Raw genomic sequence first — 27,839 nt, 5'->3', positions numbered from 1 at the left:
TTCTTTTTTCTCTCTCTGAATTCTTTTCTTTTCTTTTTTTTTTTTTTAAAGATTATTTATTATTTGAGAGAGAGAGCGCAGCGGGGCGGGGGGGCTGGTGGCAACACGAAAGGGAGAGAGGAAGCAGATTCCCTGTTGAGCAGGGAACCCGATGCGGGGCTCGATCCCAGGACCCTGGCATCACGATCTGAGCCGAAGGCAGATGCTTCACCAGCAGAGCCACCCAGGTGCCCCTGTGAATTTTTTTTTTCCCCTGTGAATTCTTTTTTTATAGCAAAGTGTATCAGTTGTGTAGGAAGCAGTATCGAACAGGTGTGGACTGTTAAAGACTAGACTCTTTTAAAGACAAAATACACACACACACATGTATATTCTCTAAATATCCCTTAAACTGTCCCTATCTGCTTGATGTGGTTTTTTGCATAGCAGACTGCTCATCTGTGAACGTATATTTATATGTAACTTAATATATAAGTATAATAACTTATGTCTGTATATGTACATATGGAGATAGTACATGTACAGAAAAGCCCACAGATCATGAATGTCAGGCTTGATGAACTCTTCCTGACTGAGTACAGTTGCAGAAACAGCCCCCGGAGGCCGAAACGGCATCCCTGACTCCCCAGCCCCGTCCTTGTCCCCTGTCCTCCCCCGCCAGAGATAACCGTGGCTTCATCATCCAACACCATAGGTTATTTTGCCTGTGTCTTGAAGCTTTTAATAGTGGTTTAAATGAAGCCCAGGGAGTGCTCTGGCCTCAAATTCAATTGCTGTTCAAATGTCTCTCTCTGCGATGAAGTTTAAGCAGGTGCTTTGTAATATATGGTCCATTTATAAAAGAGGATTTTTTTTTTCCCCTGGTCCCTCCAGAATAGTTTCCAGGCGAGCACTTGAAGCAGCTGTGGTCATTGTCAGGAATAGACTAGAGCCTGCATGCTGGTTCCCAGGGCTCCCCCCAGCACCCCGCCCCACCCCCAGGCCCATCCTCAGCAGTGTGGCTTCCTTCTGGCCACACTCACCGGGTGAACTGCTCCTGAACCCTCCTCACCTTTCAGAGAGCCTCCTCAAATGTCCCCTCCTCCTGGCAGCTGCCACTGAGGTCCTGGCAGCCTCTGTCTCTGTGCGGTTCCCTCAGGTGTGGGGATAGGGCTGGTTGCCTGTGCCCTCTCGGGCCGGGAACCCCCAGGAGCAGATCAGAAGTGCGGGGTCCGTATGGGTCCTGGGTGGGTGCCCAGATCACCCCCATGCGGGCCCCCCCACACCTTGGGAAATGTGTCATTAATAAATGAAGGGTCAGGTGGCTTCTGGGGCCACAGAGGGGAGTTAAGCTCATCCCTGAAGAAATGGCCCTTTCTCACCTGGGTCCCAGAGGCCCTCTCCCACCCTCATCCCTGGGCCCTCCACCCCCTTCCTGAGGATGGAGAGCTGCCACTCTACACTACTTAAGGCCCTTAGTCACGTCTTCGTGCCTTTCCTGAGGTTGGCACTTGGTAAGCCCTTGGAACATGGAGTGGCCACCCAGAAGAGTGGCAGGTGGTGGCCCTGCCCTCTAGGGGTTCCTTGTGTGGTCTGGGGGACAGGGGTAGACCCCTGACACCCACAGCAGGTGCTCTGCTGCAGGTGATCCAGGCCGCATGGGAGCCACACGGGTGGTTTTAACTTTTAACAGCAGCCACATTGTTTGTAAAAGGAGAAAGAAGCTGGCAAATTTCATTTTACTAACATGTTTACATAATCTAATGCACCAGAATGTGGTCGTTTCAACACGCCATCAGGATTTTTAAGCTTTTGATGAGATATTTTGGGTTCTTTTTCTTGCCCCCACTTGATCTTCCAAACCCAGGACATCTTTGCCGCCTAAACCCGTTCTCAGGCCGGAGCAGCCATATTTCAGGTGCTTAGGAGCTGCCTGTCTGGCGGCTGCCGTATTAGACTGTGCCACTCAGGAACTGCTCGGCACTGGTCAGAAAGTACTAATCAGGGGGGCTTCCTGGAGTAGGCGGTAGCTGCAGTGAAGCTTGTGGAAGCTTCCCTGGAAGTTGGGAACTGGAGGTGAGGCGGGATCTGTAAAGACAAGGAGAGCTCATACCCTCGCCTGTTCGCTCATTCACTTGTTGCACATGGCCTCCCAGGTGCCCGGTCACACGCTTGGGGACACGGATGACATGGCCATGGGTCTGAACAGGCCTCTGCCCTTCAGATGAGCGCATACTTATTAAGCACTTGCTGTATGCCAGGCACTGTGCTCGTGGTGCTCATAATCTGCAGTGGGAGCCGGGGTTGGACCGTAAATGTAAAGACAATAGTAACATGGTGTGAAATGTCCTGGGGAGGGTGTTTTTTGTTTTGTTTTGTTTTTTAATGATGGAAACAAGTATAAGGCATTGGCTTGAAAGAACTGGTCAGAAAAGCCTCTCAGCGGAGGCGACAAAAGCTGAGACCCAAGTGCCAAGGAGAGAACCTGAGAGATGGGCCCAGGCGGAGTCTCCCTGAGATAGGAAGGAACGTGGTGTGTCCATGGACGCGGTGGAGGCCAGTGGGGCAGAACACACAGTAACATAGGGAGGGGTGACGTTGGTGGGTGGCCAGGGCAGGGCCAGAGGGCTCGGTAGCCATGGGCTGGGTTCCCCCAGCAGGGAGGCAGGGAGGTCAGAAAGGAGTCTGCTGCCGTGATCTGGGTGAGGAGGTCGTGGTGGCAGTCCCATTTCCTGATGGTCAAGCCGAGGGGACCCGGCAACGGCCTGAATGAAGGGGTAGAGCCCCCGGGGTTCTGTCTGGATGAGCTGAGTGAGCTGGTCAAGGACAGGATGGTGAAGTCTGGCTCCAGGGGAACTGGGGGACATGGGGAGGGACATGGCAAGCAGCGGGGGTGCCCGAGACCTGGTCACTGTCCTGTTAGATTGCCCTGACGGAGGTGCTGGGCATCAGGGGGCCCAGGACCCAGCCTGTGGGGTCAGGGAAAGCCCTCTAGACTCTCTCAGAAGTGGATCTTGTCAGAAGTGTAGGAATGTTGACGACCAGCTGGGGAGAGGTAGGCAGCCAGGAGATGGAAGAAGTGGGTGTGTGGGGCTGGCGGCTGAGGACCGAAGGATGTGAGGAGAGATAGGAAGGGAGGGGGAGATCTCAGCACCCAAGGATCTGGCCTGGTGACTGGGAGGCAGTGGGACCTTTGTAACACCAGAGCAGGTTTTCAGAAGATGCTGAGTTCAGGGATGTCCTGGGGGTGAGAGTCCCCGGGGACAGCTGTAAGGTAGCTGAGCCTGTCCATCCGTCCGTCCTTCCTTCCTTCCATCCTTCCTTCCCTGATCACATATTTCTTGCCAGACCAGTTCTGGGGGCTGGTGGTGGAGGCATAAGTGGCTCTGTGGGTGGACACAGGAGCCCTGAGGGCCAGTACAGTTCGGGGACTGCAGTGAGAGGAAGAAGGGAGCAAGTCAGAGATCACCCCATTATGTGTGCCAGTCTTCTCTGCGTTGGAAAGACCATTGAGCCATGGTTCTCACCTCTGTGAGGCTCCCAGCTAGAGATGGGGCCCACCCAGACTTGGCCCCAGACCCAGGGCCCCGGGACCCCAGCTGGGAGGGGCCTTGCCAAGGAAAGAGAGCATAGGGGGTTTAGCTGTCTGGGACCCTCGTCATCTGGCCTGCCCTCTCCTCCCCAGGTAAGAGCAAGGAGGCAGAGATTAAGAGAATCAACAAGGAACTAGCCAACATCCGCTCCAAGTTCAAAGGTAGGCTGGAGGCCTGGTCCCGGGTCTGAGGGGGGAGGGTCTGGGAACTAGAATACTTGGGACTTATAGGTATGATCCTTCCTCATTCTCTCCCCTCTTTCCTCCTTCCTCTGGCCCTAGGGGACAAAGCCTTGGATGGCTACAGTAAGAAAAAATATGTGTGTAAACTGCTGTTCATCTTCCTGCTTGGCCATGACATTGACTTTGGGCACATGGAAGCCGTGAACCTGCTCAGCTCCAACAAGTACACGGAGAAGCAGATAGTGAGTCTGGGGAGGAAGGACTGGGGGCCTCAATTCCTGGGTCTGAGGGAGGAGGGGGCTGGAAGTACAGACTCCGGGGAGGAAGGATCGGGGCCTTCGACCCATTAACCACAAGGCTCCCAACAGCCCCCACCTCCTTCCTCGCCCAGGGTTACCTCTTCATCTCGGTTCTGGTGAACTCAAACTCCGAGCTGATCCGGCTCATCAACAATGCCATCAAGAACGACCTGGCCAGCCGCAACCCGACCTTCATGTGCCTGGCCCTGCACTGCATCGCCAATGTGGGCAGCCGCGAGATGGGCGAGGCCTTTGCTGCCGACATCCCACGCATCCTGGTGGCTGGGTGAGGCACTGGCGACCCGGGTGGGCTGGGATCTGGAATGGAATAGATGAGGCCCAACAAGGATGAGGCCAAGGTCGAGGGTAAGAGAGATTGCGTCACCTGCGCAAGGTGTCCTGGCCAGGAAGTGGGGGCGTTGCGGGGCTGAGAGTCTGTTGGCGGCCCCACGGTTCTCTTGTCACTTCACCAAGCCAACTCAGCGGTGTGATGCAGTCTCCCAGCAGATCTGATGGGGTGTCTGTCTGATTAACTAACCTTTAAGATCTACTATAGAAGAGGGGATAACCGTAAGTTCTGCTGGAGACAGCCCTCCAGAACTGCTGTATTTTCATTCGTTCATTCAGCAAACATCTTTTGGGCATCTGTTATAGGCACCGTGTTGTGCTGATTGCTGGGAATATAGTCATGACCAGAAGTAGACATGGCATCGTCTTCCCAAGCATTGGTGGTCCAGAGTGGGAAACAAAGACTGATTAATACTTGCAGGGTGGAATGTACAATTCCTCATGGAACCATGCTGTTGGGGCACATGAGCCCTTTAGGACATTTAGCTGGATGCCTGACCTAGTCTTGGGGATCAGGGAGGGCTTCCTGGAGGAAGTGACATCAGGCTTAGACCTGGGTGAGGAGGAGTTGTTGGCTGTACTGGTGTCAGCCTATGTGATTATCCTGAGGCAGGAGGTCATTCGTCACATATTTTTTGAGTCCCTGTGATGTGCTAGGCCCTCTCATGGGTTTGGGGAGGCAGGAGGGAGAAGCAAGGACTGTTATGCCCACCCTCAGGAAGCTTACATCTAACAGGAAGCTTACAGGAGAGGATACCCAAAGAGCAAGCATATACATAAAAAAGTAAGATGAGTTCAGATAGTAATCAATGCTATGAAGGAAATAAAACTGGGTAGTGGGGGCGGTGGGGTGGGGGGGTGTGGTGAAACTACTTAAATATACTCCTCAGGGGGGATCTCTCCAAGAAGGTGACTTGCAGTTGAGACTGGAATGATGAGAAGATAGTTATTTTAGAATGTTGGCAAGTGTCCCAAGCGAAAGGAGCAACAAGTGCAAAGGCCCTGAGGCATGAGCCTTCTGTATTCAAGGAACCAAGAGATAGTCTTTGTGGCTGGAGGGCAGTGAACAAGAGACAGAGTAAGGGGAGTTTGGATTTTATTTTCGTTGAAATGGAAGGAGTTGGTGTGTGTTAAGTGGGCACGTGACATGATGGGCTTTGTATTTTTAGAAGATCACTCAGCTTGGTATGGGAGAAGGTATGACTTATATTTCTGGCAATATGGTAGACTAGATTCCTGACTAATGCTCTCACTGAAACCTAACAATGTGGGATAAAAGAGGAAAGGAAGTACTCTTCAATGCATTTAAGGAACGTACAGGCCACAAGCTAAGAGGGGCCTGGCACCTGGGGAGATGGGGAGAGGGCTAAAGCCAGAGTTTGCCTAGAAGGCAAACCTAGATATTGGCCCTGCAGCCTCTGGGAACAGGATACAAAGCTTGTCTGAGGAGAAGCTCCAGAGACTACACTTCAAAGTGAGGGTGACCTAGAAATAAATCCCCCTGGGGACTATAAGCAAAATTACCTGTTTCAGACCTTGGCATAGAGCAACCCACACACTGGTTTTCAGCCTGATTTTCCCCTACCTGGGTTGTCTACAAATTCTTAAGCCAAACTTTAAAGTGATTTAAGCAATTAGTAGCCCAGTGCCCGAGAGAGGCAAACAAGCCTTTTCAGGAGAAACCCGCCTTCACCATAGAAGCCCTAAGTTACGTGAGTAATACGCAATCAAAAGTCACCAAACACGGGCCACACAACACCATGAGGGAGAACCAGCAGAAGGAAAAGGAAAGTAATAGTAGAATTGGAATATTCATATAGGATGTAAAATAAATATGTTTAATATGTTTCAATAAATAAGAAAACAATTTAAAAATGGAAATGCAAGCAAATTCAAAAAAGAAATGGAGACATTTTTTTAAGCCATCTAGCTTAGCGGCAAGATGGACAGAGCCAAAGCAGAGTGAGTGAACAGGAGGTAGAACTGAAGAAATGATTCCAAACACAGCCCAGAGAAACAGAGATGGAAGATTCCAAGAGAGATTAAGAATCACGGAAGATGGAGAGGTCTAATGTAATGCTGTTTAGAGCTCTAGAGGGACACCTAGCTGGCTTAGTCGCTAGAACATGTGACTCTTGATCTGGTGGTTGTGAGTTCCAGTTCCAGTTATAAACGCTGGGGTTAGAGGTTATTTAAAAACCTTTAGAAGGGGGCGCCTGGGTGGCTCAGTTGGTTGGACAACTGCCTTCGGTTCAAGTCATGATCCTTGAGTCCCAGGATCGAGTCCCACATCAGGCTCCCAGCTCCATGGGAAGTCTGCTTCTCCCTCTGACCTTCTCGCTCATGTTCTCTCTCACTGTCTCTCTCTCAAATAAATAAATATAAAAACCTTTAGAGGGACGCCTTGGTGGCTCGGTTGGTTAAGTGGCTGCCTTCAGCTCAGGTCATGATCCCAGTGTCCTGGGATCGAGTCCTGCTTCGGGCTCCTTGCTCAGTAGGGAGCCTGCTTCTCCCTCTGCCTCTGCCTGCCATTCTGCCTGCCTGTGCTCGCTCTTTCTCTCTCTCTCTGACAAATAAGTAAATAAAATCTTTAAAAAACAAAAACAAACATGGGACGCCTGGGTGGCTCAGTTGGTTGAGCGGCTGCCTTCGGCTCAGGTCATGATCCCAGCGTCCTGGGATCGAGTCCCGCATCAGGCTCCTTGCTCGGCAGGGAGCCTGCTTCTCCCTCTGCCTCTGCCTGCCTCTCTGTCTGCCTGTGCTCACTCGCTCGCTCTCCCTCTATGCCTGACAAATAAATAAATAAAATTTTAAAAAAAACAAAAACAAAAACAAAATAAACAAACAAACAAAAAAAAACTTTAGAGCTCTAGGAAGGGGAGGGAGAGAATATAATAGAGGTGTTGTTTGAACGGATAACACCAGAGAATATAGCCTAGAACGAAGAAAGAAGCTGATCCTCTGAGTCAAGTAGCTTAAGAACCCAGCAGCAGAACTAGAGACTGGGGTGTGGGTGGTGGCAGGGAGACCACTGAGACTGTTACCGTCCAGGTCTGAGCTAATGGTGGCTGGGACCCCGGTAGTAGCCATAGAAGACGTCACTGGGTACATTCCGGAAGTGAAGCCGACAGGACGGGTTACATGGGGTAGGAAAGCAAGAGGGGGGCAGCTCGAACAAGTGGGTGGATGACGAAGCCTGGGGAGAAGCAGGGGAATGAGAGGCAGGCCCCAAGCCAGGTTTGGCCCCGCTAGATGCGAGGTGCCTGGTGGACACCAGGACAGAGATGTCCCATAGGCAACTGGACGGCAGGGAGTTGGGGCCAGGGAGGGAACTAGCGAGAGGGGGCTAAAAATAGAACTCGAGCCACACACCCACTCTGTGGTTCTAGTCGCCACATCAAAATGAAAACAAACAGGCGAAACCTCTTAATATTTTAATTTAACCTAATCCATCTAAAATATGTTCATTTTGACACTGGATCTAACTGAAATTTTCTGTATAATTGTTCATGTCATCACCACACGTGAGGGATGAGAAGCGACCTAAGGCTAAGCCCTGGCGTGTGCTCCGTGGCCTTTTGGGTCTGGCTTTTTCCCCACCTGGTGGAACGTTTTCGAGGTTCTTTCATGTAGTATGTTGCTCTGCTTCTTTCCTTTTTTATGGCCCAGTAATACCCTTCTGCTGTCTGGAGGGACCACGTTTTAGTTACCCACTCATCAAAAAGATTCTGTTTGACTCTTAGGAATATTGTACAAATACATTGTGTGAACCTGGTTTTCAGCTCTTATAGGCAGACGCCTGCGTGCGGGATTGCTGGGTCATGTGGTACCATGACTTTTTTTCTTTTTCTTTCTTTTTTTTTTTTTTTTAAGAAAGGGAACAATTGAATTCCCCCTTCACGTCCCCTGCAGCATCTCCATCTCCCCACCCCCCGTGGCCTGTATTCAATGGTGGTTATTCCCACATACCTCTCTGTTCTGTACCTGCACACACGCCCCTGCGTGCCGTAGCCGTAAGCTTTACCTCCTCGGTGGAGAGTCTCCGGTTAAGCAAGGCGTTAAACAGCTCTTAGTCCTCCGTTTGGGATCTGGTGGGCGTTCCCTCCCCTGTAGCTGGAGGGAACGGTAGAGGTCATCTCCTTCAAGGGCTTGAGAAACACCAGAGAGCCTGGCCCGGGGTCAAGGCTCGTGCTGTGCGCTGTGACGATGGTGGAAAGGCCATGGGATAGGGCACCGTTCTACTGCTCTTGGACAGACCTTCTACTGGTTTTGGTTTTGAGCTGATGATGGTCAGACGTTCTGGCGCCGGGACCTTGAACATGGATGCGTGCCCGCCCCCAGGGTGGGTGTCCAGGAACAGCCTCGCTGGGCTGGGTCTGCGTCACTCCCGGTGACACGCTGACCCCGGGTGGCCCCGCTCCTCTCCTGAGGGCCTGTCCCCACATCTCCTCGAGGGCTGCTGTGTCTGAGGCTCGGCCAGCGTGCGCGTGTCCACCTGGCTGGCAGGAGGAAACAACACTGCCTCGTCGCTACCGTTCGTGTTTCCCCTGCAAATCCAGCGAAACCCCCTTTCACCTGGCCTTTGACTTGCTCAGTCACCCCTCCTGGGGCTTCCCTCTGTGTCCTTTGCCGAGGCTTCAGATGGGTCCTCTCCTGGAGGCCGCAACGTAGGCGGTCAGAACAGCTCCCTGCGCCCCCTCTGTGCCCGAGGCTGTATTGGCTTCCGGTCCATGGTGTTCTTTCTTCACCCCCCAAGTCCCCTTGCAGAGGAAACTGCCCATCAGAGAGTCAGTGGCCTCTCGCAGGTGCGTGCTCCACTGGTCAGGACCTCAAGCATACGTGTCTGGCCCCAGTTCCTCGGTTTGTGGTGGAGAGATAAACGAGTTAGTCCCAGACTGTGCCTGGCTCAGTGCCGGGAGGAGCAGGAGAACCCTGGCTGGTGCTTTTCCTGCTGTCACCCCAGTATTGGTGCTTCCCTGCTCGCCACCTGCAGCGACTCCTCCCCCTGGGTAAAAAGCAGGGTTGGCACCATGGCCCTTGATGCCTGGCATGGTTTGGCCCTGTCCCCCGGTCCCTCTGTCCCATCTCCCAGCCTCTCCCCCTCCACTTCTCGCTCGCTCACAGCAGCCACACACAAGCCTGCGGCCACCTCGTGGCCTCCACACAGGCTGTGGCCTCTCCCCGAGATGGGCTGTGCAAAGATTTTCGGGGTTTTCTCACTAAGCTCAGCTTTCCATTTACCTCCCACCTCATCAGAGAGCCCTTCTTGCAAAATAGCATAAGTGGTGCTCCTTGTGCCTGTGCTCATTGGCACCGTAGCACTGACACTGGATGGTGTCTGGTGCGTGTGCTGGGATCCAGGCTGCCTGGCTGGGAGGTTAGCTCTGTGAGGACAGATGCTTGGACCAGTCTGTCCACCCCTCTGTCCACAGTGCCTCCAGCAGAGTCTGCTGCCCGGAGGTGCTCCGGAAGCATTCGGTAAGCGAGTGAAGGTGCACAGGCAGGCTTGGTGGTTGGCGGAGTTCTGCCAGTGACCCCAATGCTGCCGAGATGGAGCCTATCTTGCAGATAAAAAAGCGGAGGTTTGGTGCGTGATGAGGCCAGCACCAGAGTGGATCTCTGGTCCCCCGGCTCCCCCACCTGCTGCTGGCCACCCTTCCTGGGAGGAGCGGAAGAGGAAGGAAGGTCTGTGTGGGGCTGGGGAAGCACTGACCTCCCCCCACCCAATTGTGTCACCACAGGGATAGCATGGACAGTGTGAAACAGAGCGCGGCCCTGTGCCTGCTGCGGCTGTACAAGGCCTCGCCCGACTTGGTACCCATGGGCGAGTGGACGGCCCGGGTGGTGCACCTGCTAAATGACCAGCACATGGTGAGCCCCGGGCCTAGCGCCTGGACGCCCCGGGCAGCCGCCTTCCAGAGCCATCCCTACTCACCCAGAGACCCTTCTGCCTTAGACGCTTATTGTGGAAACCTGGGGGATGTCCCACTTCTGCCCCAATTCCCACCTGGATGCTCAGGGCCTCCCACCTCTGTCCCTGCCTTTACTCAGGTACTTAGAGATCTTGGTCTGGTGTCTTGAGTACCTATCACACACCCAAGTATCCAGAAACCCCCATGCCCATCCCTGATACCCTCCCCCACCCCAACTACCCAGGGATCCTGTCCAGTTTCCCCTGCACCCATCATTCACCCAGCCCTTGAGTCTCTGCTTTCAGATCCATAGGCTGGACACTTGTCCCCAGGCTGACCCCCCCTGCAGCCCTGACCCGCCACTTCTCTGCCTCTGCAGGGTGTGGTCACGGCAGCTGTCAGTCTCATCACCTGTCTTTGCAAGAAGAACCCGGACGATTTCAAGACCTGCATATCCCTGGCCGTGTCTCGCCTGAGCCGGGTGGGTGTGGTCTCATCGTGGGGTGTGGGAGGAGGCCCTGGCGCCTGTGTCCTCGAGCAACTCCCTGGTCCCCCTCACTGTCCCTGAGAAGCAGCCCAGCACAGTGGTTATGAACTCAGCCTCTGAGCTGGGCTCATCCTGGCCCACACAGCTCATTCCTGCTGTGTGGCCTGGACAAGCGGTTTCTTTCACCTCTGGTCCTCACTGATCCCATCTGTTCACTGGGGACAATACCAGGCCCGGTTCACAGTGTTGCTACTGTCAGTTGGTGTGTATAATGTCAGTATGGGCCTGGGCATCATTGAGCACCCACGGGGTGTGAGTGTCTCTCCTGATTTCCTCCCCCTTACCCCACTGTCTCTTGCTTCCTCCTGCATTCCCTGCTCTGTCTCCTGTTCCTTTTTCTCGAACCTCTCCATTCCCCTCCTTCCTTCTGTTTGTCTCACCATCTTCGCCCCTGTCTTGGGAGCATGCCCAAGGCTGCCGGTGTACCAGGCTCTGGGGACACAGATGAGTCAGAGCCGAGCCCTCCAGGAGCTCCCTGTCCTGTTGGTGGGGAGAAATGTGGCAGGGCAGGCTGGACAGCACAGATTTTCATAAAAAGGGTGATCTGGGCTGTCATGAAGGTAGTACAGGACATTGTAGACCCCAAAGGAGGCATTTACCCCAGCCTTGAAGTCTAGGAAGGCTTCCTGGGAGAGGTGATCCCTGAATGAAGACATGGAGTGAATTCAATATTCCCCGGGCAAGTCAGAGGAGGCCGAGATTCGCAGGCAGAGAGGACAGATGCACCAGGTCATTCAGTCACTTTGTCATCGATTCACCATACGCCCGAATACTCGCGTGCGCCGGGCTGGCCGGGGAGAGACAGACAGGGACACTGGGGGCCGGGTACGCACCATCATGGTCATGGCACAGCGCATGGTGGGGAATGCTTCCTTGAGGAGGGATTTCCCAGGTTGAGCAGGCACTTGCCATGAGGGGAAAATGTCACATACTCTCCTGCTAATTCCCCATCTCTTCCCAGAGCCTTTCTTATGTCCAATCTTGTCTTGGGCCTGGGAACCCAGGAAAGGGTCATAGCTAGTTCCTAACCCCTGAGCTGCTTCCAGCCATGGGGGACAGCTATAGGGACAGAAGTCTGCAGTGAGCTGATGTGTTCTGTGCTTCATGGAGGAGCCCGGGGCACTGCGAGGCTCCTGTTTGGAGTAAGCGGCTCGCAGAGGGGAACGCGGGTTGGCAGAGACTTCCTGCCCCCTGACAGCAGCATTACATGGAAAAGTCAGGAGCCCTGGCTTAGGTCTAAGCTCACTGCGTGCTCCAGGCTTCCTTACTCCCCTCCTCGGGGCCTCAGATGCTTGGGAAGTTGGTGTGGCTCTGCCCCACCCCTGCCCCGTGCCCTTCCTTGTCCATGCCTCACCCCCTCTTCCGCCCCCCAGATTGTCTCCTCGGCCTCCACCGACCTTCAGGACTACACTTACTACTTCGTGCCGGCACCCTGGCTCTCGGTGAAACTCCTGCGGCTGCTGCAGTGCTACCCACCGCCAGGTACTGCTGCCAACCCCGCCCGCACCGGGCCCTGATGCCTTGGGCCTGCGCTCTGTCAGGGTTTCTGTGAGGCTGTGGGTGCTGGGGCACAGCCTAAAGGATCAGACAGATCACTCCTGTCTTGTGATCTCCTGCTCTGGGCCAGGGTCCCTGTGATGCTGTGCTGGGGTTTGCTCAGCCCTGGAGTGTAGGGGCTGTTGTCACATCTGTCTTGGGACAAAACCAAGGCTGTGGGAGGAGAGGCCCTTGCCCACGGTCCCCGCAGCCAATCTGGGGGTGATCCCGGGCTGTGTTGTTTGGATGACCATAGCTCTGTGAGAGGTTTTCATGGCCTTACTGTTCAAGGTCATGGCCGTGGTGTGGATGATGAGCCTAGCATGAGCCAGGCAGCACACTGGGGGTGTCTGTGCCCTTCCGACAGAGCTGGTGAAGGGGAGCCCTCCCTGCAGCATGCAGACAGGGAGACTGAGGCTTGGAGATGAGATGTCATGTATCCTGGCCTGGGCAGCGACTAAGGGGAGGAGCCTGATGCCAGCATCTGGCTCCAAGTCCCTCCCTCTACCCTATAGGCCTTGGGTCCATAGGGCTGAGTGCCCCATTTCCTCTTGCCTGCCTCATAGAGCAGTTTTGAGGGAGCCCGTGCTGAGCTGCTCAGCACACAGGAGGGGATTGATAAACCGGCTCCCTTCCGTTTGGCCAGAGTACTGCGCACCTGTTATGGCCAGGGACTGACATGTGGCCCTGAGTGTGCATGGGCAGCTGTGCACAAGCGTGCATGTGAACACATGACCATGTGTACAAGTCAGGGTGTGTCCACATGTCTGCATGGCAGTGTGTGTGTGTGCGTGCATGTGCACACAGGCAGAGGCCGCTTCCAGCCTGTGAAGGCCACTGGTGAATTCTGTCCCATGGCCTTGGGAAAGCCTCGTTCGTTCCGCTCCTGGGCCTCTTTCTCATCCTGCCAGGAAGCGCTCGGGCAGATCTCCAACCTCACTTCCGTCCCAAGAGCCCCGCCTCATCATTTCGGGGTGTGCCTGGAGCAGGTGCCTCACTTCCTGTCACCCCCTGTGTCATAGGAATTGTAGCCGTGGCCCCAAGCAGGTGGTGCTGGGCCAGAGAGGCCGCCTCCTGATTTATCTACGGAAAGTGTTTCTGATACCGTATTACGGAAAATTTTCCAACGTTCAGATAGCTAGAGCACACCCATCGTCTAGACTTGCGTTTGGCGGTGCATGTGTGCTCTAAGTTTGCTTTTTTTATTCCTGAAGTATTGAAGACTGGTGTAGAGACATCATGTTTATTTTTTTTAATTTTTTTTTAAAGATTTTATTTATTTATTTGACAGAGAGAGATCACATGTAGACGGAGAGAGAGGCAGTCAGAGAGAAAGAGAGAGAGGGAAGCAGGCTCCCCGCTGAGCAGAGAGCCCGATGCAGGACTTGATCCCAGGACCCTGAGATCATGACCCGAGCCGAAGGCAGCGGCCCAACCCACTGAGCCACCCAGGCGCCCATAGAGACATCATGTTTTTAATCTTTGGATATCTTGTTGCACGTTTCTAAAAACTATGGGCGTTCTCTACGGTCACGCTTGAAGCTCCAAAATACTCACAGTATGTTCAGACTGGGGTCCGATCCCTTAGAGAGAGCAGGGAGAGGGCCAGAGGGAGAGAGAGAGAAGCAGACTCCCTGCTGAGCAGGGAACCTGACACGGGGCTTGATCTCCTGGCCCTGAGACCATGACCTGAGCTGAAATCAAGAGTCGAATGCTAACCAGCTGAGCCATCCAGGCACGCCTTGAGATCCAAGGATCGAGGGAGGCCTGGCTTGTTCAGTCAGGGGAGCAGGCAGCTCTTAGGGTCATGAGTTCAAGCTCCACACTGGGCATAGAGATGACTGAAACATAAAAAGTAAGGGAAAAAAAGAAGAAAAAAAAGAAAGATAAGTATAGAATTTAATTATTTCTCCTAATCTAGAGGAATTGCCCCTTTATTCTGGGGCATTGGCTTTCACTCCGCCTTTTTATTATGAAACATTTCAAACGGAAAGATCACCTGCGAGAATGGTGTCACGAATGTGTGAGGCCCCGAGACCCGGCAGAGACCCTGAAACGCTGCTCTTGGCGCCCTGGCTGGCTTGCTGTCTCAAACACACACTCATTTGCTCACTTAAGTGATATAAGTCACAGACGTCCTCATGCTTCCCCCGCACCCAAAATACACCCACACACATTTCGTGAGCCCCAGGAACACTGTGCAAAACTACAGTGCCCTTGTCACACCTGAGGAGCTTCAAGGTCATGGTGTCGTCCGCTGTCCAGGCACCGTTCACACCCCCCTCACTGTCCACAGCCTTATTTGTACGGCTGAAACAAAATACAGTTCAGCCGAGGGCCGCGACTTACATTTCCTTATGTCTTTGTCCCTTTTGGGGGGAGTCTAGAATAGCCCTCCCACCAGTTTTTGAAGAAACTACCAGTTTTGTGAAGAAACTGGGAGTTTGGCATTGCAGGCGTGTCCCACCTTCTGGATTTGGCCCAGAGTTGCCTTGTGTCCTGCGGCTCATCCTTCTACCCCATGAGCCGCCTGATACAACTGGGTGTGACATTTTCCCCTAGAAGGCTTGACAGCCCATCTGTGCACAGGATGTCACCTCACACCCCACGGAATGGCAGTTATTGGTGTTGGTAGGAGCTCCTGGTTGGCATGTGTCTGTCTTGGGTGTTCAGACCATTTCTTGGGGCGACCCTGGTTTCACAGCGTCTCTGGGAAGGTTTCTTTTTCCTGTGAGAAACCTAAAGGGTATCAGTGCTGCAGAAGGGGAAACTGAGGCTCACAGGGGTGGGAGTTAGCACCGAGCAGGACAAAAGCCAAGGCCTGGAGTGGTCTCTTCTGTTGGCCCTCTTCCACCTCCTCCGGTCACTTGGAGACCAAGGATGAGCTAGAAGGAGCAGAGACCCCAGCCCACAGCTGCAGGGCCCACCCTTCCTGGTGGAGATGAGAGCCCTGGGGGTGGGGGGGGCTCTGCCCTGCACATGGGTGGGGCTGGCAGAGAGTTCATCCCGGGACATGCCCTCCATGTCCCCAGAGGACGCTGCCGTGAAGGGGCGGCTGGTGGAGTGTCTGGAGACTGTGCTCAACAAGGCCCAGGAGCCCCCCAAGTCCAAGAAGGTCCAGCACTCCAACGCCAAGAACGCCATCCTCTTTGAGACCATCAGCCTCATCATCCACTACGACAGGTGCCTGCCTGCGGGGTGGGAGGTTCGGGGGCCCAGACTCTTGTGTCCTAGGAGGTTGGGGCTGGGAATCAGGACTGCTAGCTAGGACGATGATAAAGCTGCGAACTGTTACCTCCCCGGAGTGGTGCTGGACCCCTCCTGGGAAAAGCAGAATTCCTGACTCTTTTCCTTTGAGTCCAGCGGCCCAGACAGCTGCCAGGAGTAGTCATGGCGGGGACGGAGGGCAGGAGTTAAGACCCAGGTCTCGAAGGGAACATGAGATGGCTCAGCTGGGCCAGAGTCCTCCACCTTCTTCTCATGACCTCCTGTCTCTGCCTCTTGCTGCCAGCGAGCCCAACCTCCTTGTGCGGGCCTGTAACCAGCTGGGCCAGTTCCTGCAGCACCGGGAGACCAACCTGCGCTACCTGGCGCTGGAGAGCATGTGCACGCTGGCCAGCTCTGAGTTCTCCCACGAGGCGGTCAAGACGCACATCGACACTGTCATCAACGCCCTCAAGGTACACCACTGCGGAGTCTGCCCCAGGCCAGGCCCTGTACACTGGCCTCTGCTCTCTGCCACCGCAGAGCCTAGAACATTCCGCTCCGGCTCTCTTCCCTCAGACGGAGCGGGACGTCAGCGTGCGACAGCGGGCTGCAGACCTCCTCTATGCCATGTGCGACCGGAGCAACGCCAAGCAGATCGTGTCAGAAATGCTTCGGTACCTGGAGACGGCGGATTACGCCATCCGCGAGGAGATTGTAAGTCCCGGAAGGAGCTGGGTGCCTGGACCCCCGGCTCTGAGGGAGAAGGGGGCTGAGGGCCTGGACCCCCGGGGTCTCCGGTTGGTGACAGTGGTGAGCCCAGATCTGGTTCTTCCACGCTTGGACTGCGTGCACACACACACCTGCCTTCCCCGGCTGGCAGGTCCTGAAGGTGGCCATCCTGGCCGAGAAGTATGCAGTGGACTACAGCTGGTACGTGGACACCATCCTCAACCTCATCCGCATTGCGGGCGACTACGTCAGTGAGGAGGTGTGGTACCGCGTGCTGCAGATCGTCACCAACCGCGACGACGTCCAGGGCTACGCTGCCAAGACCGTCTTTGAGGTCAGCGCCCGCACAGCGGGACGGTGAGGCAGAGCAGGGACAGCTGGGGCTGGGGGGCCCACCCACTGTGACCACCGTCTTGCTCCCTCCTCCTCAGAGCACTGCCTTGGCCTCCCTGGGGGCCAGGTACTCACAGGCCAGCATGAGGGTCTGTGGGCCACGGGTGCGGGCCACCCAGCGCAGAGTCACTGACCCGCACATCCTGCTGGTTTCCCCAGCCTTCTGCCCCAGAAAGGGGGGCCTGGTGCTATTGGTTTTACCACCTGTGTGAATGCGAGCCAGTCACATAACTGGCCTATGCCTCAGTTTCCCCACCTATCGTCCCACCCACAGCGTAGCGTTTGTGAGAGTTCTATGAGTTAACAGGCATCCCGGGCTTAGCCCTGCACCTGGCACCCCTGAGCAGTCCTGACTCAGAACACACGGCTCTCTGCTGTGCTCACCTGCCCTGTCCCCACCTCCAGGCACTCCAGGCCCCCGCCTGCCATGAGAACATGGTGAAGGTCGGCGGCTATATCCTCGGGGAGTTTGGGAATCTGATTGCTGGGGACCCCCGCTCCAGGTGAGGTGGTGAACACTTGCATCCTGGAGGGGTCTGGGGCTGGTGGTGATGGTCATGGGGCCCCCAGGGACCCTCTTGGCCCCTCACACAACCATCTGGTGCTTGCAAGACAGCGCAGCTCCCAGGAGCCTCTGGGACAGAGGGCTGTAGTGGCTGCCGTGTGGGGTGGTCTCGGGGGGGGGGGGGCTCTGGGAGGAGGCCGGGCAGCCGCGTGCTGATGCCCTCCGCCCTCCCCAGCCCCCCGGTGCAGTTCTCTCTGCTGCACTCCAAGTTCCACCTGTGCAGCGTGGCCACCCGGGCCCTGCTGCTGTCCACCTACATCAAGTTCATCAACCTCTTCCCGGAGACCAAGGCCACCATCCAGGGCGTGCTGCGGGCCGGCTCCCAGCTGCGCAACGCGGATGTGGAGCTGCAGCAGCGCGCTGTCGAGTACCTCACGCTCAGCTCGGTGGCCAGCACGGATGTCCTGGTCAGCGCCGCGGCCCCCGCGTGCCCCTCCACCCCTGCACCTCGGCCACCGAGCTGTCCCTTATCCGCTCTCGCCCTCTGGCCCCACAGGCCACAGTGCTGGAAGAGATGCCACCCTTTCCGGAGCGAGAGTCGTCCATCCTGGCCAAGCTGAAACGCAAGAAGGGGCCTGGGGCCGGCAGCGCCCTGGATGATGGCCGGAGGGACCCCAGCAGCAATGACATCAATGGGGGTGTGGAGCCCACCCCTAGCACTGTGGTGAGTCCCAGGGGCTGGGCTGTCTGGGCCTGGGCCGCCAGGCGCTACCCTGGCTCACCTCCACCTGCACCTCCCTGCAGTCAACGCCCTCGCCCTCCGCCGACCTCCTGGGGCTGCGGGCAGCCCCTCCCCCAGCGGCAGCCCCAGCGACCTCTGGTGCAGGGAACCTCCTGGTGGACGTTTTCTCCGATGGCCCAGCGGCCCAGCCCAGCTTGGGGCCCACCCCAGAGGAGGCCTTCCTCAGGTACAGCTGCCTGCCAGGGCCCCAGGCTGCCCCTTTTCCATCTGCCCCTTCACGGTCCCCCCCCCCCTCCCTGTCCCTGTGCCTCTGTTGCCGTGGCTGCCACTTCCCCTGGTCTCCTCTCTCCCTCTGGCCACTCTGTGTAGTCCTTCCCCCATCGCCATGTCTCAGCCTGCTCTTCCTTCTCTCTTTCCCTCCTCCCTCTTTCTCTCTCTCCCCGGCCCTCTGCTGCCTCTCTGGGATTGGCTGCCTGCCACGCCTGTCTTCTCTTGTCTGCTCTGGGATTGGATGGCCCAGCGAGCTGGAGCCGCCTGCCCCTGAGAGCCCCATGGCTTTGCTGGCTGACCCAGCTCCAGCTGCTGAGTAAGGGGTGTCCCCAGGGAGGGCTAGGGGACTTCAAGCTCTTATCAAGGGGTTCCTGATGAGCTGCGGAGGCAAGGATTTGGAGGGGAGTGAAAGTCGGGGTCCTCTGACATGGGGCAGGGGTGGCAGCACACACCAGGGTCCTAGTCCCATTAGAGACAATCATCAGTCTGATTCTGGGGTTCTTTGGGGGAATCTGGGTATATGGATTCTGGGGTTCTGTCTTTTGAGGGGTAACAGTCTCCCACCTCTAGCTCGGGTCTTCTCTAGCCCCCAACCTCCTCTCATCTCACTGTTTTCCCCACCTGTAGCCCAGGTCCTGAGGACATCGGACCCCCTATCCCTGAAGCCGATGAGCTGCTGAATAAGTGAGTCACAGAAAGGATCAGGGAGGGAATGGGGACAGGTGGGGAGCACCGAGCAGGGCCTAGACAGGCGCCCCTGGCATCCTGAGCTCCCCATTGCCCCCACCCAGGTTCGTGTGCAAGAACAACGGGGTCCTGTTTGAGAACCAACTGTTGCAGATTGGAGTGAAGTCGGAGTTCCGGCAGAACTTGGGTGCGTCCGGAGAGGGGCAGTGTGGGGATGGGGTTTCGGGGACACCTGGGTTTGGGTGGCATCTGGAGAGGAGGTTAAGGAAGTCAGATGGAGCCCTGCCCCTCCCCACCCTCCGCAGGCCGCATGTATCTCTTCTATGGCAACAAGACATCTGTGCAATTCCAGAACTTCTCGCCCACTGTCGTCCACCCTGGAGACCTCCAGACTCATATCCTGCTGGCCTGGCCCAGCCCCCTCCCCTGAGCCCTGACCCTCCTGGTCTGCCTTCCTGGCCGCAGGGAAGCAGATGAACCCTGGTCCAGAACCATGTTCAGTTCTCTTCAGAGCCTCAGCGTATGGTTACGTGTTCGAGGCTTAGTGTCCTCTGTGAGACGGGGTGGGCCTCTTCTCCCCAGGACAGCCTGAGGAGAGTGAAGTGATGGGAGAGGGGTGCCTCCGTTTGTCCCCGTCAGGCTGCTTCCGTGTCCTGAGCTTGTTCTGCATGGGCTGCACACCACGATTCCGGCGTCTCCTGCATTCAAGAGCCAGGCCTGCGGGTCTGGATGCCCAAGCAGGGCTGTCTGTGTGATCTGAGCCGGTCACTTGGTCTCTCTGTGTCTTCCTGTCCCATGTCTGAAGTGTAGACCCTCTTCCTTCTCATAGCATTGTTCTGAAGGGCAGTGTGGTTGGAAAACTCTGGAAGGGTGGCTGGCATAAAGGAAGGTGTCAGTCCTCCCTTCCTTCTATGATAGTCATTTTCATGCCCATGAAATGACAGCAGTTAGGCCTTTTCAGTCCTTTGCTGCGTTTAGCCCTCAACAGCAGCATCTCCAGAGCGCCCGGCAGGCTCAGCTCTGTGTTAGGCATGGGTAGGAGGCAGGGGCGGGAGATGCCCAAGATGCCGTCCTTGCCAACTTAAAGGTAGATGTGATCACACTGCAGCCACTTTTGGTGCCCTGACCGTGTGCCAGACACACGGACAAGTACTCGTACTAGATTATTTCTCTGAATGCTAAGGACACCGTGTCCATTTTGTAGCTGAGACTAAGAGGTAAAGTAGCTCACCCAGAGTCCCCAAGGTGGTACGATCCCAGGATTCAAACTTGAGTCAGCCATCCCAGCCCTAGGAGGGCTTCTGCCTTAGTGCCATGTGACTTGTGCCATAATGGAGGTCCCTGAGCCCCTCGTGGGAGGCCAGAGGGCTCACAGGAAGGGCTTCAGAGTTGGGGCTGCCTACCATGTGCCGGGGTTGGCAGGCCCAGCCCCTCGGAGGCTTGCAGGCTGGGGTTCAGAACCATCAGAGTTCGTGGCCAAGACCACAGGGGAGAGGAGGCAGGGGGAGGGGGTTGCCGCCTCTTTCTGGCTTCCTTGACCCCCAGTGGGCACAGCTGGCGGTGCAGACCAAGCGCGTGGCCGCACAGGTAGACGGTGGGGCACAGGTGCAGCAGGTGCTCAACATCGAATGTCTGCGGGACTTCCTGACGCCCCCGCTCCTGTCCGTGCGCTTCCGGTGAGTGGGGTGGGGGCCCTGCCAAGCGGCTGCGGTCTTGATGGGGGCAGACGGGGTCTGGGATCTGATGGAGCCTCCTTGCCGCCCCTCCCTCCCCTTGCCACCAGGTACGGGGGCGCCCCCCAGTCCCTCACCCTGAAGCTCCCAGTGACCATCAACAAGTTCTTCCAGCCCACGGAGATGGCGGCCCAGGACTTCTTCCAGCGTTGGAAGCAGCTGAGCCTGTGAGCAGCAAGGGGGTGTGAGCTGCGGCTGCTGGGGGGGTGCAGGGTAGGGCCTTCCAAGCACCTGACCTGAACCTTTTCCCCTGCCCCCAGCCCCCAACAGGAGGCACAGAAAATCTTCAAAGCCAACCACCCTATGGATGCGGAAGTCACTAAGGCAAAAGTGAGTAACCACTGCACAAACAGGAGTGGGGGCCCTGGACCCACAGCCCAGACCTGCCTCTCCCTAACTGGGGTTTGGGTAGCAGTTCCCATTTTTCCATGCCTCTATTTTCCCATCTGTAAAATGGGGCCAGGTCCCACTCACAAGGATTTCGGGGAAACTGGTTTGCTACTGCCTGGTGGCTCCCAGATCTGGCCCCCTCCGACAGCTACCCTTCTTCCTCAGCTCCTGGGGTTTGGCTCTGCTCTCCTGGACAATGTGGACCCCAACCCTGAGAACTTCGTGGGGGCTGGAATCATCCAGACTAAAGCCCTGCAGGTGGGCTGTCTGCTCCGGCTGGAGCCCAACGCCCAGGCTCAGGTGAGCAGTGGTCTGGGAGGCGCCCCTGAGACTGACACATAACCCCCTGCCTCACTGTGTTCGCTGTGAGCTATGTCCCTGAGTCCTCTGTTGTCTTCCTGGCCACATCCTTTCTCCGCTTCTGGGTCTCACTTTCACCCTTCACCCTTTCCCTCCTTGTTGTTTTTATTTCTGCCTCCTGCCCCTTCTGTCATCTTTCTAATCCCTTTGTCCTTTTTGTCTCTTATCTCCCTGTATCCTCCACCACCACCACCACCACCACCACCACCACCACCACCACCACCCCCCCCCCCGGGCTCTCTGTCTCCTCTTCCTCCTCCCTGAGTCTGTGCTGCCATGTCCCCCACCCAGATGTACCGGCTGACCCTGCGCACCAGCAAGGAACCCGTCTCCCGTCACCTGTGTGAGCTGCTGGCCCAGCAGTTCTGAGCCCTGGACTCTGCCCCCGGGGATGTGGCCGGCGCCGGGCAGCCCCTAGGACTGAGGCAGCTGTGGTGGATGGGGCAGCGAGGGGACCTCCACTGGAGACAGGGAAGACCCCAGGGGTGGGGGGATGCCTGGAACCTTCCTCCGGCCTTTTGTATTTTTATTTTTGTTCATCTGCTGCTGTTTACATTCTGGGGGGTAAGGGGGAGCCCCCTCCCTCCCTTTCCCCCTTAAGCACAGAGGGGAGAGGGGCCAGGGAAGTGGGCGCCTCCTCCCCTCCCACCCCACCCCATTGTAGCCCCTCCTGCCCCCTCCCCGTCCAGGGGCTGTGTATTATTGTGAGCGAATAAACAGAGAGACGCTAACAGCCGTGTCTGCGTGAGTGGCTGAGGCACAGGGGTCAGAGGAGCGGGCTGAGGGCCTGCAGAGTGTGGGTGGCCAAGCCCCGAAGCGCGTGGGTGGGACACTGGGCAGACAGCAGCAGCAGCAGCCGCCGCGGGCCCACCTGCACAGCCACCAGCCGCCAGCCTGTGCCCGGCTCCTCCGGCCCAGACACCAGGTAGCAGACTCTTGGCACCTGGGTCCTCTGGGCTGCTTCCTCCACCTTGTCCTCTGCTGACCCCGGCTCTGGAGGAACGACAGGAAGGGCCGAGGTGACCAGGGGTGCCCTAGACAACTAGTAGGGGAACCTGCAGGAGCAACACACATCCCAGGCCTGACAGGTGAGGGCCTCGCAGCTCAGCTGGCTGTCAGTCGCCTGAAGGACATGGGCCTTCTCTCCCTTCTTCCCAGTCAGCCTCCATCCCCCTCTCTACTGGGGATGCCGTGTGCAGCCCACCAGGGGTGCAGTCTGCCTAGCAGTACAGATCATGAACACTCCGGTATGCTGAGCAGATACAGGCCCAGCCCTTGGAACCCTCCCCACCCCTCCCGAACATTAGGCAGGGAAGCAGGTAGGGGAGGTGGAGTCACGCAGCTAGGAGGGGCCAGTCCTCCGTCCCTTCCTTCGTCTCCTGAGGGCCTCGTGGGTTCTAAGACAACTTTTCCCTCCTAACCTAGTCTCTGTGACACCCTGCACCCCAAGGGGCAAAGATGGTGGCAAAGTGTGTGCTTGCAGCAGTACAGTGGAGTGTGGCTCTGGGAACCCATGTGTGACTCATGGCTCTCCACTACTTAATAACCGAGCCTCAGTTTCTTCCTCTGCAGCAGCAGAGTGATGTGACAGGAGCTCCCCCTCACCTGTGAGGGTGAAGTCAGTCATGGCATCCACTGGGCCAGAGAGGAAGTCTCAGCGTTACCTGTTAAGGCTGCCCAGTGGATTCTGCCGTCTCCAGGCTGCGACCCCCCTGAACCTCCCCGCGGGTGTGGATGCCCCATCCTCCCTTATGTGATCAGAGATTCAGTGTCATCGAGTGTGCAAAGGGGGCACACCTGGTGGGAAGTGCGTGGCAGTGACCAAGGTGTAGAAGGAACGCAGGAGGCGACGACGATGCTCAGGAGAAGGCTCTGGAGGAGGGAAGAGAGGATGAGAGAGAGCCACCCCTGGGCTCAAGCCCCTCCCGGCCTGGCCCTCCTGTCAGTCACCTTGAACCCCAGAGGGCTCCACCGTGAAAAGGCAACGTTTCAATTCCAGGTGGAGCAGCAGTAGCCTGTGAGAAAGGGGTGTTGTGGCCGGGGCAGAGGGGGTGAGGACCACCAGCCCACACCCCCGTCCAAGCCCTACCCGAGGATGTCCGTGTGCAGGGGGAAGCCAGCGGGCAGCGCTCGGGATCCCAGCGGCACGCAGGCCCGCAGCGGGTCCAGCACTGGCTGCCACCAGCGGTCCAAAATCTGAGGCGAGGCCCGTGGGTGAGGTCAGGGGCTGATACCGGGGAGCGTGGCCAGGGTGGAGAGGCGGGGCCCACAAGGGCCGGGGGACCCAGGGGACCAGGGAAAGGGTAAAGCCTGCAAGGAGGGGATGGGAGCGATAAAGGGACCGGGCTGGTGGGAAAGTGTAGTCCACGGGGGGCGGGGCCGACGAGGGCCGAGTGCGGAGTAGAGAACGCTGGCCGGGAGAGGTGGTTAGCCAGGGACTGGGCGGGCGGGCAGAGGGTGTTACAGGGGGAAAAGCGGGGACACGGCCCGGATTCACCTGTGGATCCAGCTGGCTGAGGGGAGGGCGCGGCCCGCAGAGCAGACACAGCTCCAAGCCCGGCAGTAGCGTCAGGGTCAGAAGCCGATGGGGGACCTGAAGCGGGGCACAGCAGGGGCTGGCCGGAGCTCCGCCCCTTCCCGCCGAAGCCCCGCCTCCTCGCGTTCCGGCCTCTGGCCTCTTGGTCCCTTCGCGGCCCCCTGTCCCCCGCGCCCCGACTCCCCCAGCTCACCGTGGGACTCCCGTGCGGCAGGTACACCGGGTAGTCGCGAGCGGCCTGAGGCGGCAAGGACCCCACCAGCCAGGGGAGCAGGACGGCCTCCGGCGTCCCCAGCCGCCACCAGCTCTCTGTTGCTGCCACCACCCGGCCCGACACGACCAGGCTGCCAAAGGCCGTCCCCGCCGCTTCAGCGAACCCAGAGAGGGCTTCCTGGGTCAGGAGACATGAACAGGGGTGGCAGTGACTTCCCAGGTGGGCCAGGAGTGGGAAGAGACAGGCAGACAATTCAAAGTCGGCCTGCTGGCATGCTCACGTGCCTCACTCTCCCTGGGCCTGGGTTCCTTCACCTTCACAATCAAGTACCATCCCCAAGTCACACTGTAATTTAAACAGCTATTGTGGCTGCTCCCTAGACTGACACGTGTTACTGAAGTTAATAATCCCAACAGCATGAGCCAGGTGGGCGCAATCAACCACCTACTCCTGCTGGGAGAGGTCATGTCACCTGCCCCTAGTCATGTCACAGGAGGGGCGCCCATGCCAGGGGAATCGACAAGAGCAGTATTTAAGGAAGGATAGATGGAAATTCACCAGCGAAAGGAACAGCATGTGCCAGGCAAAGAAGTTGGGAAGTTGTTGGGGTCCGAGGAACCCCCAAGGCAGTTGGGTGAAGGTGGATTGTGGAGTTAGCAGAGGTCAGAGTGAGCACGTTGGAGGATTTCAGATTCCACAGGTCCTCAAACACCAGGCTGGGGGGACGGGAGCTTGTTCTGGGGGCGATGGAAGCCATGGAAGGGCTGTGAGCTGGGTAGGAGTGGGGTAGTTGTCCGTGAAGAAAGACCCTTATGGGGCCAAGTGGGGGTTGGGATGGAACCCAAAGGATGAGAAAAGATTGAGGCAACGATCCAGGGGTAAGAGGATGAGGACTGAGCCAGGGCCAGTGACAAGCTGAAGGGTTCCCCAATGCATTCTCAGTACCTGCAAGACAGACCCCTCTGGAGGAACTACACAGTCCACACACTGAGTCAGGTCCCCGATGAGTTCAGAGTCCCCCAGGAAACTGTCAATGAGGCAGTAACTGGCCTAGGAATGGGAGGAAGGATGAGTTTAGGACCCAGGTGGGCTCCAGATCTGCTGCCTCCCCTTCAGAAAACTAGCCCTGCTGGGCATGGCTCTAGGGTCAGTTGACCAGGCTGCCCCAGGGGCAGCTGGGAAGTGTTAGTTTCTGAATATCCGTGACCTGGGATCCTAACTTCCGTGCTTGCGTACTGCAGCCTCACCCTTAACTCCTTCTTTAGTCTCTCCACGTTGCGAATATTGGTCAGTTCTTCGAGTCCCACAAGAAGAACCTAGAAGAACCAAATAAAAGAGCAGGAGATGGGGATCTGGACTCCTCTCCTGGTGTGAGGGAGGAGGATGTTAAGAGCTCAGATTTCCAGGTTTGGGGAAGAGGGCTGGGGAGTCTCACCATGGCCCCAAACACCATCTGGAGTAGCCTCTCCAGCCTCAGCTCCGAGGCCCCCTCCTCAGATGACAGCACAATGAGGGTGATGCTGTGAGAAAGGAAGGTGAGAAGAAAGAATGATTCCAGGCCAGGGAAGCAGGACCATAAGGAGAGAGTCTGCCCTTGACCCTGGATGCAAGCTACATCTTTCGCCAGCTGGCACAACCTGCTTCTCATACTGAGAAACTCAGGGATCAGACAGGGTAACTGGCTTGTCGAAGATTCCACAGCCAAGTAAACAGCTGGCCTTGGAGACCTGGTAGGCCTCAGGGTCATCTTCAACGGGGGCCATCACCCAGCCCCTGGCCCTGCCCCAAAAGCTACAGCTTGGAGACCTGTCATGGAAGCTTTTCCACACCACGGTCGTGTCCTCCGTCCTTGCAGAGCTCAGCTGCACCTCGAGATTCTGCCCAAACATGTGTACTCCATTGAGGGAACCGATGACAGAGAACGGAAGCTGGGGGAAAGTTGGGGACATTAGACAGGAACCCCCAATCCCCTCCACCTTGGGACCCAAGTGTCCAGGGTCCCAGCCCCCTCCTCTTTCTACATCCCCTGGCCCTCCTCTTCTGGAAATCAAGATTATAAGACCAGTCATTGCACCCTTGGCCCTCTAAACTCGACTCTGAAACTTCTCCAGATCCTACTCCCCTGACGACCCAGAGTCCAAGTGCCTAGCCCCCTTCTATTTTGAAGATCCAGGGGTCCAGAGCCCCACCTGCTGGCGGGCGGGGGCACCGCCGCGGCAGCTTCTGCAGAACAGGGGGACTCCGCTGGAGGCCGCAAGGCAAAGCAGATGTACGGTGCCCTCGGTCCCCTCCTCGCCCATCTGGAACCCTCTCCAGTCCCCTCGTGGGGGAAGTCAGCGACCACCTTGGAGCATGCCCGTGGTCACACTAAGTCGGGCTGCCAGCAGGCGGTCCGAAGCCGCCGGAGGGCGAGATGGCGAGCTGATTGGAAGAGAAGTAGATTTCCCGCCTTCTTCGCCCAACTCAAACCCATCCTCAATCTCTATTTCAGTACCTCCCCCGAGCCGTTTAGGTGCTCTTCCGCCTCGACCGGAAGTCATATGCCCCTAAGAAAGATGGCAACCATCGTACTTGTAAAACTTCGTAGTTTCTCCCTAATTGTTCATTTATTTAAAGAAGAGAATGAAGAGCCCGGATTGAAGGTAAGGACGGCGCCAAGGCGTTGTCTGGCGAGCGTCAGGTAAACTAAGATGTTTTTACATTTTAAATTGATAAAGAGCTGAGCCCCACTCAAAGATGGCGGCTGCCACCGAGGCGTTGCCTGGCAACCGCATTCCGTCCACTTTCCAGTCCAAGGTACAGAGAGCTGTGCCCCACTCAAAGATGGCCGCAAGACGAATCTCAAACAAAACCGAGAGAAATACCATCTCCCCTTTCACCCTTGCGGGATGGTTTGGTCCGGCCAACGTTGCCTAGTAACCACCAAATGAGATGGTTGTTTTTGTTATTAGAAAAAGAAGGATGAAATCCTTTATTTTCCAGAATCATAAAAATAAGATTCTTTCTGTAATAAATTTATGCACTTTAGTGCAGCATGCCGAACGTGAAAATACTCTTTCCCAAGCCCTTTCCCGAAATAAAAATTTGACAGTTTAACCCAGAATATTAACACATTTTGACAAATATGATCACTATGTTAATGTTGCCTTCAAACTTTTCCTCATTAGACCAAATAAATATATGTCGTTTTTTTTAATGTCTTTTTATAATCAACATTATGGATCTAACAAAATCAATTTAGCCAATTCCAGATTGACATGCATTAGTTTCCTTCTTCTCTGTGTTTAAACTGATAAAGTAAAATTTCATTTAGTTCTGAATATAATGAGCTAGAACTTTTCTCTTTTGTGAGAACAGGGGCCTTCATTCAACCAAATGTATTTACGAAATATATAGTAATGTTTAAAAAAAATTGCTTCCTTTCATACATGTTTTGCCTGCATTCTAGATTTGGTTTCTTTCTTTCTTAAGATTCACTTATTTATTTTACAGAGAGACATGAACAGGAGGGGCAGAGGGAAAGAATGTCCTGCACACTCCCAGCTGAGCCCAGAGCCCAACAAGGGGCTCAGTCTCTCATCCCTGAGAACAGGACTTGAGCCAAAATCCAGAGTCAGACAAGGCTTAACCTACTGAGCAATCCAGGTGCCTCTCTAGATTTGATTTCTTTTTTAAAT

At 56.2% G+C, this 27,839-nt stretch overlaps 2 protein-coding genes across 4 annotated transcripts in view; one reads left to right on the top strand and one right to left on the bottom strand.

Moving 5' to 3' along the window:
* The window catches only part of AP2A1 (adaptor related protein complex 2 subunit alpha 1), a 29,766-nt gene extending 7,623 nt beyond the window's left edge, over positions 1 to 22,143 (top strand). The window contains exons 2-24 of one of the 2 annotated variants that reach the window (XM_004767258.3): positions 3,665 to 3,733; positions 3,854 to 3,996; positions 4,146 to 4,339; positions 10,143 to 10,272; positions 10,693 to 10,794; positions 12,234 to 12,342; positions 15,429 to 15,579; positions 15,908 to 16,076; positions 16,180 to 16,317; positions 16,484 to 16,666; positions 17,131 to 17,228; positions 17,466 to 17,697; positions 17,787 to 17,954; positions 18,035 to 18,198; positions 18,493 to 18,558; positions 18,870 to 18,926; positions 19,034 to 19,116; positions 19,235 to 19,324; positions 20,482 to 20,605; positions 20,713 to 20,829; positions 20,923 to 20,992; positions 21,218 to 21,352; positions 21,704 to 22,143. In XM_004767258.3, coding sequence (XP_004767315.1) covers positions 3,665 to 3,733; positions 3,854 to 3,996; positions 4,146 to 4,339; positions 10,143 to 10,272; positions 10,693 to 10,794; positions 12,234 to 12,342; positions 15,429 to 15,579; positions 15,908 to 16,076; positions 16,180 to 16,317; positions 16,484 to 16,666; positions 17,131 to 17,228; positions 17,466 to 17,697; positions 17,787 to 17,954; positions 18,035 to 18,198; positions 18,493 to 18,558; positions 18,870 to 18,926; positions 19,034 to 19,116; positions 19,235 to 19,324; positions 20,482 to 20,605; positions 20,713 to 20,829; positions 20,923 to 20,992; positions 21,218 to 21,352; positions 21,704 to 21,781 — 2,870 coding nt within the window. In that variant the 3' untranslated portion in view covers positions 21,782 to 22,143. The remainder of the gene's footprint in view (positions 1 to 3,664; positions 3,734 to 3,853; positions 3,997 to 4,145; positions 4,340 to 10,142; positions 10,273 to 10,692; positions 10,795 to 12,233; positions 12,343 to 15,428; positions 15,580 to 15,907; positions 16,077 to 16,179; positions 16,318 to 16,483; positions 16,667 to 17,130; positions 17,229 to 17,465; positions 17,698 to 17,786; positions 17,955 to 18,034; positions 18,199 to 18,492; positions 18,559 to 18,869; positions 18,927 to 19,033; positions 19,117 to 19,234; positions 19,325 to 20,481; positions 20,606 to 20,712; positions 20,830 to 20,922; positions 20,993 to 21,217; positions 21,353 to 21,703) is intronic. The other variant, XM_004767259.3, reaches the window with a different exon arrangement.
* FUZ (fuzzy planar cell polarity protein) lies at positions 21,899 to 26,623 on the bottom strand. Of its 2 annotated transcripts, XM_004767261.3 has the most exons (11): positions 26,352 to 26,620; positions 25,969 to 26,090; positions 25,598 to 25,682; positions 25,410 to 25,478; positions 25,108 to 25,212; positions 24,142 to 24,339; positions 23,910 to 24,005; positions 23,502 to 23,608; positions 23,363 to 23,427; positions 23,210 to 23,284; positions 21,899 to 22,405 (listed from the first exon to the last, which is right to left on the bottom strand). In XM_004767261.3, exons 1-11 carry the CDS (start codon positions 26,460 to 26,462, stop codon positions 22,179 to 22,181), a joined length of 1,260 nt encoding a protein of 419 aa, XP_004767318.1. In that variant the 5' UTR covers positions 26,463 to 26,620; the 3' UTR covers positions 21,899 to 22,178. The 2 variants fall into 2 exon arrangements, with proteins under 2 accessions (XP_004767318.1, XP_004767319.1); XM_004767262.3 differs by lacking the exons at positions 23,363 to 23,427; positions 23,502 to 23,608 and having other exon boundaries at positions 26,352 to 26,623.
* Positions 26,624 to 27,839: the final 1,216 nt, after the last annotated feature.

The sequence above is a fragment of the Mustela putorius genome, unplaced genomic scaffold, assembly GCF_011764305.1.
Source record: "Mustela putorius furo isolate JIRA1106 unplaced genomic scaffold, ASM1176430v1.1 tig00000196_pilon_pilon_pilon, whole genome shotgun sequence".
Classification (NCBI taxonomy): Eukaryota; Metazoa; Chordata; class Mammalia; order Carnivora; family Mustelidae; genus Mustela; species Mustela putorius.
Note: the sequence above shows the minus strand (reverse complement) of the source record. Positions and strands in the feature narration are given on the sequence as shown.